The sequence below is a fragment of the Limulus polyphemus genome, unplaced genomic scaffold, assembly GCF_000517525.1.
Source record: "Limulus polyphemus unplaced genomic scaffold, Limulus_polyphemus-2.1.2 Scaffold834, whole genome shotgun sequence".
In the NCBI taxonomy this organism is placed as follows: domain Eukaryota; kingdom Metazoa; phylum Arthropoda; class Merostomata; order Xiphosura; family Limulidae; genus Limulus; species Limulus polyphemus.
The window spans coordinates 388,198-400,714 of NW_013666444.1; the positions used below are offsets into that span (position 1 = coordinate 388,198).

Below are 12,517 nucleotides of genomic sequence, written 5' to 3' on the forward strand. Positions count from 1 at the left end.
CACTATAATTCAACAAGGGTTATTTTGAAATTGGCACCTAATTGTCTTTCTTGCTAGTACTGTTGTTGGCTGCTTTGTTCATGATAACATTTCAGTTGTTTCTCACCTAAGTATGTTATAGTTAGAGAGACGGTTAAATTGTATTCAGGTTTGACTTTTGTATTTTAGTTAATTATGTTGCCTCACAGGGTATACTTACCCAAAATTTCACATCAGACCAGGATAACGGAAAGCACTCAGACCATCTACCTTGGCCCAGTCAGTGCCCACGGTGAGATGGGGTGTTCTGCAAGACTACTGGAATTATACTCATGGTACTTATAAGCCTTTTTCCAGTCCAGTCCAGATAGTATCCATGCCGTGGACTGTCACGACAATAGCCTGCACTAAAGTTGTGCATTTGCCTGCTTCATTGGCTAGTGTTTGCAGGCATTTAAAAATAGGGTTTCATAGTTACCCATTGCACTGTCTCCAGTAAAAGACCTTTTTGGACTGAAGAACCAATGGAGATCTTGGCACATTCTTCAATTCTCCCATACATGAATTATGCCCCACCTTCACCCCCACATTCGATTGGAGCACAGGAGACCTTTGCCACTTACTACTGCAGTGGTGGATCATGGAAACGCATTTACCATTTGGGATTTAACTGCCGGGACTTGAACAAGGAATACCTCTATGCTGAGAAATGAGGCAGGGGTGTTTCTGGAATGTAGTGAAGACCACCCCAACATTACCAAGATATATCACAATCTCCATGTAGATTTTGGACACATAACTCAGTCTCTCTTTATCTTTTACCTACTACTACAAGGACATGTTCCCACCAAATATGCTTGCTGAGTAATTAACCCTACTCCCACAGCTGGCAAAAGGCCTATAGTCTGATGGTTGAATAGTGGTTTCTTTATTAGTTGTGTCCACTGTAGTGCCCTCCTCCAATGACTGACATGGGCCTTTGGTATCTGACAGTCAAGGATCTATGCACAGATACTTATCACATGTACCCTTTCTCCCATAGCTGAATTGACCCATAGAGATTGATGGCCAAGGAGGTGAACACACATGGTACAACCTAAATATGCCCCAACCTAACTACAGTGTTGGCCATCCTATGACTTGTGTGCAAGCTCTTTGACTGCTGTACATGTTCTACCTGCCATTGCAACACCTTTCAGGCTTCTTACTTCTTCCTATCCTACACTTGGGCAAAAAGTATACCCTGGATGAGGTAAGATGTGGTCTTCCACAGATGTGTTCTGACGGAACTCCTTCCAAAGGGTGTCACACCCCTTGGGCTTCCTTTTGGTACTCTTGAAAGGAAGTTAATTTAGGTAATTTCTTCACCAGACCATTCACCATATCAAAGTGAGATTTTAGCTAATGCCAACCTGTGTGAAGAGGTGAGGAACTATTTTCCAGTAGATACCTCCATACATGTTCCCACCCTTCCTTCCCACTTTCCCAGTGCACTTTTATTGGTTGCCTTGTCAAAGAATGAGGAATTTCATGTGTGATTGTAGAGGAAGCATTTGCACAAGGGTGTGTGTGTCACACTCGTATTGGTGGAAGGTTTTCTTACATGATACATCATCACACAGTAGCACAATTTCACTTGTTTTCACATGAATTTTAAGTGGGAGTTTCACAAGGCTGGTGGCATGCAGGTCTCTCAGGCAGAAAAACACAACTTCAAGAGGAAAATAGCTAATCTGTGTATGGAGGTATGTATTGGAAATACATAATCAGGTCAAGAAATGTTAATACCTGTTCTTTAGGCTATAGAACTGAAAGAGTTATATGAAAAAGGAACACTAGACTGGGAGACTCCTGAAATAACATGTCTAAACCATCCTTGATGGTGACCAATGCCAGTTAATGGGACAGAAGGTTAACAAGTTTAAGAATGGGAATAACTGTTTTTATAGGTGGAAACCATATTTTTTAAGATTGAACGTGAACCCTATTTATTTAGTGTAATGTTATATTTATTGAAAAATAATATGTATATTTTAATTATAGTTAAAAAGCCATAACCATTGAACTTGAGCTTTTCAGTTAATAGTTTGACATGGAATATAAAATATTCAGATTTATTACAAAGAAGCATAAATTTTTTCAGTTGTGAAATGATTACTCCTTTCATTAAGGTATTAGGAATCATACTTTTAACAGAAGGAAAACTGTTTACATGGAATTCCAAAACATACTTACCTCCACTGCCACTTATAGATAGTTATTACTCGATTGCCAGGTTTTTCTTTGCCCATCTAAGCATTATTCTGACTTTTTTCTCGCTTGCTCCAGTCTTTTATACCCCACTAAATTGACCTTGGTGATATTTGTCTTGTTACACTCTTCACCAACGTCAATGCACCCTCTATTCTGGTACTGTATATAAGTACCCCATTTAGATAATTTTATCACTTTTTCTCAACAAAGCCTCACTAATGGGTTTCCCAGTATTATGATCATTGGAGATACTTTGAATGTTATTGTGTTAGCTAGTTTATTTTTTAATAATAATAATTACAAATTTTTTTATTTTTCTTCTGATTGGCAAGCTGATTATGGTATGAATTCCTGGATTTATTATTTCTGGCGGGGAGGCCAATTACGTCCCTCCTTTCTCACCTCTAATATCTAGCATCGCACAACATTTAAGAGGGGGAGGGAGACATTCTTGGTTGAGACTGTAAGTGATCTTATTCATAGTGAGATGGAAACATATATTCGAATCTGTGGTGGTCCTCTGGGGGCTTAGAGGGTGATCCTTGACATTGTGGAGAGACTTTAGATTCACTTTTTCCTATGCCTTCTTTTTAGTCTGTTGGATTTTCAGCCTCCCTGGGGTTCGATTGCTTAGGATGGATGTGTCAAATGGCCTGCAGTTGCTTTTCTCTTAACAAAACAACTTACTTTACCACAGTATTTAAATGACCTATGAAAAACAAAAAAGGAGACCTCTTTGGTAGAAGCTGCCTTTGATTTGTTTTTCTTCTGTTGGTTCTTCAAGTGTGTGATTTTTTGGTGTTTTCCCAGTTGCTTTTGAGCCTTCAACTTAATTTATGGCTGAAAGGTCTGGGAGAGAATTTTTTTTCTCTCCATACACAGAAATTGTGGATTTATACTGGAAGGTTTACTTCTTAGTTACATGAAGGGACATTTAGGCCTTACCTGACATGCTGTCGAAACTCTGAAATATCACCTACCACAACCAGGTGGAAGTATTTTTCTGACTCTCAAATAATATCTGCTCCTCAAATTTAGGGGCTCTATGGTGGATTTTGTTGTTCATCTATATAGGTCTATGTCCCCCGATGGGACAGAGTAAATCTACGAACTTATAGTTCAACTTGTCTCCTTTCACTTCACTTTGTTAGAAGACTCTCAGGATCACCAGTTTCATTGAGGACAAGCTGCATCTATTGTTAGCATTCACGTTGGTTCAATTTTTGGTTTCCACATATCTTCCAGTTGCTGTTGGAGTCTCGAATTTCATCAGCTCCTACAAGGGATCATAGTTCTGCTCTTATTCATGAGTACCAATCCCCGGCATCAGCTCCGTGGTACATTGGTACTCAGAATAAATTCTGTCTACATCCAAGGTTTCCACTGCTTATTCAGATTGCCAGCAATGTTGGTGATTATTGTACACCTTCAGGAGCTGTGGGGGCTCGGTTCCAAGAATTCCTGGACATGTGGTAAACTTAATCATCATTCCAGAACCTCTGCAAGTTCGTTGGTTACAATTGGTCATTCAGTTCACATCTGCCCCACTATTATCCACCCTATCTGTAGGGTTTCCTTTTCCCTTAGTTCTAGGGTTATCTGAGTCTGGTTGAGCTGGGAGTAATGAGAGATTCATGCTAGTTCTTCAGTTTTTATTCCTGTTAGTTGTTGGGCCTATGAAGGCAGGAGATTGGTGTTTAGTAATCGATCTGCTTTGTTCATATTAGTACCTAGATTCTCCAAGGTTCACAAATTAATCATTCCCCAATCTGCGATGATTTTTAAAATGCGATTGTAGATGTCCAACTTGGTTGTAATCGGCTCCTATCTGCACTTTGCCTTAGTGATGGAGTCCCGCCACTGTTAGTGTTTGTGATGCATAAGGGTCAGGTTCTGCTGTATCGTATGAGTTTTCTCATCCCTTCATTCCATTGTACTGTGCACACACCATTCCATGGATGACTGGTTACTGCTGGCAACATCTCATCAATTGCTAGACCATCACATCCTGTTTTACTTTCAAATACAACTCAGGCAGGCTTCTTTTTATGCAACATCTGCTCTTGCTGCAATTCAGTATGTCATGAGTCTGAGTATTTTTAATTTTTAATCTCATCTCTCAGTTGGGCTCAGCTGTCTCCCATTCTGCAGAATAGGATGCCACACTCTTACTCACCTTTACTTCTCCCACTACACAGGTTGTTCTTTCTCTTTTGGGAATGTGGGAATTAATTGAATCCTTCATGCCTTTGGGATGAGAACACAAGTGATTCTTTTATTGGTATTTACGAGACCAGGGATTGTACACATCTATTTCCTGGTTTTCCCATTTGGAATCATTATCAATCTCGAGGGGTTAAGTTGAAAAGTTACAACAAATTGGGTTCCTTTACTGCCACCTCATCCAGAGTTTCTATTTATTCATGAATGTCTGAGTTCAGTGATGGGGTACACATACCAACAGTCAGGAATTCCAGAGTCTATGCATGGATGATAAGGATTCCCTACACAATGTTTTCGCTCTCTTGCTCTTCAACAGGCAAGGTCTCATGGTTTGGGCTTCTTAAGAGGTAAATATTCAGACTTTACTCTGATTATTCCGGAGTTGTGTGTTATGTTTCTCATAAAGGAGATATATGGTCTAGGTCTCCTTATTCTCGAATTTTGGGCCTCCTTTCTCGGGACTAATCTTATCACCCTACTAGATTGTCATGTTCCCTGGATGATGTCTGTGGTAGCAGGTCTATTGTCTCAATCCAAACAGATTCTCTCGACATAATATATTTTGCATCACAAGGTTTAGTTAGATTGCCTCTCATTTTGCAACTCTAATTGTTGTGTTGGCCTCTCATTGGATCACCCAGATACTGGCAATTTGGTCTCCAGTACCTCATCTTTGGGCCTTGTCAACAGATGCTTTACATCTGGACAGGACAGGATTACCATTCTCAACCTCCTCTACACTTCATATGTTACCCAGGGTACGAAATGTGAATTGTTCCAACCCATTGTCAGATCCTGTTGATCACACCAGATTGGCAGCTACACCTGGGTTTCTGCTTCTGTGTTCCCTTCCAGTGTGTTCTACTCTTCCACTTCATTTTAGACTCTTTCTGTGGAGGCAACCGTGAACTGCACTAAGATATTCAGAAGCTGAAGCACAGAGGTTATGCTGTCATTTACTTGGAATTGGGGTTTAATTTCTAAGGTTGACATGTAACTGGCTCAGTTTCTGCTTTGTCCAAAAGTCACTTTTCTCACAGGTAATGACATGCATACTGGCAATGTTGTATTGCGAGGAGGTGGAACCCTTTTCAATCAGAGGTGTCAACCACTACCTCGATTTTTGACTTGGTTCTTTTTGACAGATGTTTTTGCATCTTCCACAGTCCCCATTGTTTATGGCAGCCTTATCAACTACCATTCAATTATTGCAACTACCTACTTCCTTTGAGTCCTCAGTATTCTCCAAATTCCTCACATCATTTGGGATAATTGGTCCCAAATGACCATTCCAGTTACCTGGTCCCCAGTACCTCATCCTCGGGCTTTGGTGATAGATGTATTCAGTCAAGATTGAACGGGATTGCACCTCTATATCTTCCCCCTGATTCATCTGTTACCCAGAGTTCTAGCTATGGTTCAATTCATTCCTTGTTGAGTGCTGTTGGTAGTCTACCTCTGCCTCTTCCTTTTTGGCCATCTCTGTTTAGGCAACCTCAATCCGACATTCTACACCAAAACATTCCGAAGCTCAAACTTCATGAATGGAAATTATGTGTTCCTTCACACAGCATCTGGGTTTAACTTCTAAAGTTGCCCTGTATTTGCCTCAATCTCTTTGTAGACCCACAGTGACCATTTATCAAAGGAAATGGCACACTTATCGCCAGTGGTGTCTCACAAGGAAATTGAACCCACTTTACCCAAACGTGCCAACCATATCTGGCTTTTTTGACAAAGACCTAGCTCCGTCTACTATCGCCTTATATAAGGCAGCTTTATTGACTACTTTTTAGTATTCTCAACATTAGAAATTATTTCAGTTCCCAGTGCTTACCGGTTTTCTCAAATCGTTTCCCATTTTTTGTCCCAAAAGGCCTCTTCAATTACCTAACTGGGATATTAAGGTGGCATTACACGCTTTGTCTCAACATCCATTCAAGCCTTTAGCCTCATGTACTATGTATCACCTTTCCCTTAAAATGTATTTTTTGTTGCTTCTGGCCTGTGGACATCATAGATCAGAGCTGTTTGCACAGCATCTACACAGGACCCTATCATTCTAATTGTGTCCTGTTATACTCAGTTAGGTCATTCTTTCCTAAGACTCTGGCAGCCAGCGAAGGGGATAAATCCTTTTCCCCAATTCATTAGCCGGCTATTTATCATCTCTATCACCGCTTGGATCCTGATCATTTGTTATGTCCCGTTAGGAACCTGAGGTGTTATGTGACTCACACTAACTCCTTTTGAGGTGCTAGAAATTGTCTTTTTATTCATTTTGATCCTTCAGTTTCCCAAGATTTGTCCCCCACAAGTCACAGATACCTGCTATAGAAGAATCCCAGCCCATATACTTAAAACCTCAACATTTGGAGAGTCAGCCAGGATTATACAGTGGTAAACGGTGGTGAAAGAATACATTAACGACAGTGGGAATAAGTTAGCCTATATACAATAATTGGTAGTGGTAGCAAAAATAATGTAGAGATTACATTCACGCTATATAATCATGTCAACAGATTTTGATAAATGGATAGAAAGAGGTGAGTGTCTTTGGTTAAAAGACAGTGAACTATGAGAGTTTGTTAAACAACAACAAGAACTAGAGAGAAGATAGGAAGAAAGACTAAAAGAAGAAAATGAGAGAAGGAAAGACTGGAAATAGAGAGAAAAGAATAAGAGCACAAAGCGAGAAAGAAGAAAAGGAGAGAAACGAAAGACTGGAAATAGAGAGAGGAAGAATAAGAGCACATGTAGAGGAAGAAGAGAAGGAGAGACTGTAAATAAAGAGAATAAGAGCACACGTTGAGATTGCAAAGCTCACTCAACAGAAAGGAGGAGGAAAGAGTTTTCTATCTCTGATATCAGACAGGATATAGATTTTTACAGGGAAGATTTGCAAATTCTGATATTTTTGATGACAAACTTTATCAATGGAAGACAAGATGGCTTTCTATACCTCTCCTGGACAGGCCTTACATACTGACTGACTGCATAAAAGTGTGCTTCAGTGTATCAAATATCTTTATGTTACTGAAACTGTTTGACATCTTCTCTCTGCAGGTTGAATAATTACCTGAATGTGTGTAATTAGAACCTTTGTATTTTCACACCTTTTAATATTATTTTTGAGCCTAATTCCATTGTAACACAATCTTTACTACCTGACAAAGTGCATCTACTCGAAATGTCACACAGAATAAACTAGAAAATTTTTCATTTAGACGTGTCAATTTATTCTTCAGTAACATTTATCCACGTTTTTCTTCTCATATCTTGTGGAATAACACTCATTCAAGTATTTGCATCATGACACTTTCCTTGTAATTAGCAAAATTAAACTCAGGTTTAATGTAGCTCTCATAAAGTGTATTGTTATTGAGTTTGTTTTTTTCTTCTTCAAGGATTGCAATAAGGTGATATCCCGAGGATTTTTCTTTGTAGAAGATGATGGAAGAATATCTAGTCATCACTACACTTTAGACTTAAAAGAAAATTGTACAGTGTGTATTAGCACTAAAGCTGTAGAAGGTTTGTTAAAGTATAATAAGTTTTTCATTCCTGTTTTTAATTTCCTTATATGATCAAATTAAAATTTCAAAATAACCTTTTGTCATTCTTTCATTTAATAAGTTTTTGTAAACATGCATGAGGGAAGTCAGTAGATAATTGCTGTTTTATATCATAACCTATAGTTCCATAAATATACATTCATTATGCTGGCATGTGAGTGAAAGAATGTCCAACACATTGTGTTTAAACTTGAAATAAGTGTTGGAACTTAATCTTTCATAATATCACAGAAAGTTATGGGATTCATTAAGATTATCCCCTTTTTTATTAATGTAAATGAACATGGTTCTTAGAATATGTTGTTTTTCTTATTGTACTTAGTGGAAAGATTTGGTCAAGTAGATGTTGAGGTACTGCTGTTTAGTGAAGGAGAAAGTGGAATTCGATCTCTTATTTCCTCCACCCAATTGAAAGACAGACAGGTACAGTCATACTTCTCCTATTTATTACAGAATAACTGCAATAAATGAATAAAGTAAAAATACTTGTAACCCATTGAATAAGTATGGCAGTTCTAGAAACACTCGTAACACTGCAGCACACTTTTAATCCATCATGTATGCATGATAATTGAACATTATAACACTAGCATATCAAACACAAACCTCTGTTCAAATTGAATCAACAATACATTTTGTTATTCCATGGATATATAAAAATTTAAAAATCCTATTTTATCAATTCCACCAGCTTAAAGATAAATACACTATCATTGTGTGAAAACAGTTGCAGTAGCACATGAGGCATTGCATTGTAAACATCAATTAATTAGATACTTGTAGGCTCTTGTAATTTAACAGCAATTACCTAAACACACTTAGGACTTTGTATTGTAACATCAACTTAATAACTCTTTCACATCTAGATGGGTGTAGTCTGCCTCAAGGACAAAATTGCACCAGGGAATTAGAAAATTATGTAAAATAAATTTGTAGTCATTTTTCCTGACATTGAAAATGTAAAGAAATTATATATGTTGACTAAGGGTTGGTTTCAATGTTCTCTCAATATCATTTCTGTTTTTGAATTTCCTGAATCTTTTCTGAGCATAATATAGCATTCATAGCCCTCTAGGTAGTAAGTCACATTAGTTTTGACTAAAATAGCATTAATTTTTGTAATTCTTGTAACTTGAATAAAAGTTTAGTTTTATAGAGGTTTTTAGCCACTTAATGTTTTTTAACTTTCTAGTGTAATGGTATAATGATAGTTATTTTTATTGTACACCAGTGATTGTAAAACAGAAAAACTACATGCATTATTTTAGACTCAAAATATAATTTAAATTTTTTTTTATAAAATAGACACTTTATAGGAAAGTTTTATAAGAATGTAGGAAATACATAATTAATCATAATTAAAATCTACAACAAAAGTAAGAGTATCATAGTAAAAGATTTTTGAAATTTCAAAGCCACAAATTCATACAAGTATCACAAAAAAATATTTTACTTGCAGAAGCTACATAATCTGTAGAAAGTTTTTCTGAAATTGAAAACTTTTTCATCCATAGTTTTTTTTTTACAGTGCAGTAATTACAAACCATACAACAGGTGTGTCGAATTGACAGGCCTGGTTCTCAAGGAGTTAAACATTAATACTTTTTTATTGTAATAAAAGCTGATTAAATACAAGTAGTTTCTTGTCTTCTGATAAATACAAGATACACCCTTGTATTGAAATAGTAGTAGTTAAAATCTTTGTAGACATTTGTATTGTAACAAATGATTAAACTCTGTGGGCTCTTTAAATTCACTAAATTGAACTTTTATGTAATGTAACATGAGATGAAACACTATTATTATAAAACAGTAGATTACACACCATTATATTCTAACATTATCAGATAAAATAATAAGAGTCTGTGTTATTGTACTCTAACAACAGCACAGGTTATATTATCTACAAATTTAAGCATTTTTCTATATCATCTTCATTAAAAATTAATATATAAAACTTAATGGAAGACACAATCAGTAATCTTAATTTATAAATGTTTATCACAGGTATTGGTTTTGCCTAATGCTCAGAACAACAAGATTTTGATATACTCTGCCTGTTAGCTCAGAACAGCAAGATTTTAATATACTCTGCCTGTTAGCTCAGAACAACAAAATGTTAATATACTCTGTCTGTTAGATAAGTAGTTTTTTTTCATATGTCATGTGTTCTATTGTTAAAAAAAATGGGTAAATTTGTAGGGAGCAACACAAGTTCTAAATTTTTTTATGTCTAGAAATGTAGCACATATACACTAACACTTAAAAATATATACCTCTAATCTTCAAAACTATATAATTATATACACAAGTTTGAAATTGTAAAAGAGTACTTTGCCCAATTCTTTGGCTAACAGTTGGGTCATCTGTACATTTTATTTTACTTATTTGTTGAGTAAACCCCAAAGTTTCATTTTTCACTGTTCTCTATTAAATAAAGCAAAATCCTAAAAGTTATATTTACTTCTCTGTGGATGTTGAGGGGGCAAGTATACATTTTCAGAAAGCAGGTGAAATTTTCTGTACTTTGGACAGCAAGTTTTTGTTGTTTTTTCCAGAAATTTCACACTTCTGGATTGCAAAAAGATTGAAATTTGTGTGTAAATGTTCATCACCACTGTACATATTTATGATTTTAGTGGAAAGAAACTATAACTCTCCAGTTATTCTCAGTATGCCATAGCAAAATATCCTTTGCAATATTGAAAATTAATGACAGTGGCTGGAAAAAGTACAAATATATGTTTAAACATTCAGTTCAAGAAATAGTTTGACATTTCAGTGTCAAACATTGGAATCTGATGCATTATAAACTGTTTCTTCTTTTTCTTTTTTAAAACCTAATGACAGCTTCCAAGCACTTGTCAGTTACAAGTTAACATGTGAATTTCACATTTACCCAAACCTTGGTTTGTTTTTTATATATTAAAAACACATTTAATAAACAGCCAAAAATTCATTGGAAATGTGAACTGTTTAGACGTAAATACCAATTCTGACATTTTTATATAATGCCTTAGGAATAGTTGTAGATCATTCAGAAAGATTTATTAAATATTTAAATCCTCTAAACAAAGTCACATTCTGCAAAGATAAATTTTTAAATATTCAAGTTAAAGTTATTCCATATAGAAAGAAAAGGGTAGCTGCAAGTAAAAGTCCATGTTGGCTCTCAAAGAGATTAAGAGATAAAAATTAAAGAAAAGCATCATAAGTTTAAGAAATTTAAATTGACTAGTATGATAGGAGACTTAGAAGATTATAGAAGATCAAGAAAGTTGGTGAAACAGGAAATTAGGACATCAAAAAGGATGTGTGAGAAAAGGTTGGCTAAAAATATAAAAATTAACAGTAAGGATTTCTTTAAACATATTAAGGGTAAACAAAATTTTTAAGATGGGGGGTAGGACCCTTGAGTGATGATAAAGGAAGGCTAGTATCTGATGGTTATGAAATGGCTGGGTTACTAAACTTTGATTTTTCTTTAGTTTTTTTTTACTAATGAAGATTTAAGCAGTATTCCATATTTTAAGCAGTTGATAAATGGAAACAAGATGACTGCATTAATTCTGAGCTTGTTAAGAAAACATTGGGAAGTTTAAAAACAATACGGCTCCTGGGCCAAATAATATTTCCCCAAGGGTTTTCAAGGAGGTTAAAGATTGGATGTGTAAGCCACTTACTACTGTTTTTTGTCAGTCCTTGAATAATGGGCATGTACTAGAGGATTGGAAGTTAGTTAATGTAACTCCTCTTTTCAAGGGAGATGATAAAAATTGTCCTAGATTATAGATTATAGTCTGTGATTATAGACCCATTAGTCTTACATCAGTTGTAGGAAAAGTTTTGGAAAGTCTGTTAAAGATGCTTTGCAAAGACATTTAACAAAGTTTAGAATTTTGTTGGATAGTCAACATGGTTTCACTAAGGGAAAATCTTGCCTTACACATTTTTTGATATTCTTTGAAAATGTTACTGCTTATGTAGATGAGGATAAAGGTGTAGATTTGGTGTATCTGGATTTTCAGAAAGCATTTGACAAGGTGCCACATAAAAGGCTTGTAAAACAAAATAGCTCTATAGGTGTGGGGGATAAGTTAGCAAATTGGATTGAAGAGTGGCTGGATGGAAGAAAGCAGAGGGTTATTACAAATGAATTTCAGTGAAACTGGATTAATATCTCAAGTGGAGTACCTCAGGGCTTAGGACTTTTGCTCTTTTTGATTTACACCAATGACATAGATGAAGGAATAGTCAATAAATTACTTAAATTTCCAGATGATATTAAAGTCTTGGGTGTTGCAAGATGTGTAGAGGATGCTGCTGATTTACAAAAGGATTTAGATCATTCAGTGAGTTGGACAAATAAATGTAAAATGGCTGAAGACTTACACAACCTCGATTAATCGCCGTGATGAATTCAAATTAGATGACGCGGAACCCACTTTGAGACTAATAATGGCTGGAGACGGCTTAAATGGGTAATG

At 36.0% G+C, this 12,517-nt stretch overlaps 1 protein-coding gene across 3 annotated transcripts in view; it reads left to right on the forward strand.

Moving 5' to 3' along the window:
- LOC106460776 (EF-hand calcium-binding domain-containing protein 7-like) overlaps positions 1-8,516 on the forward strand; it is a 91,888-nt gene extending 83,372 nt beyond the window's left edge. For all 3 annotated transcript variants that reach the window (XM_022387561.1, XM_013920512.2, XM_022387559.1), the window contains exons 7-8: positions 7,863-7,989; positions 8,353-8,516. In XM_022387561.1, the coding sequence (XP_022243269.1) occupies positions 7,863-7,989; positions 8,353-8,501 (276 nt within the window). In that variant the 3' untranslated portion in view covers positions 8,502-8,516. The remainder of the gene's footprint in view (positions 1-7,862; positions 7,990-8,352) is intronic.
- Positions 8,517-12,517: the final 4,001 nt, after the last annotated feature.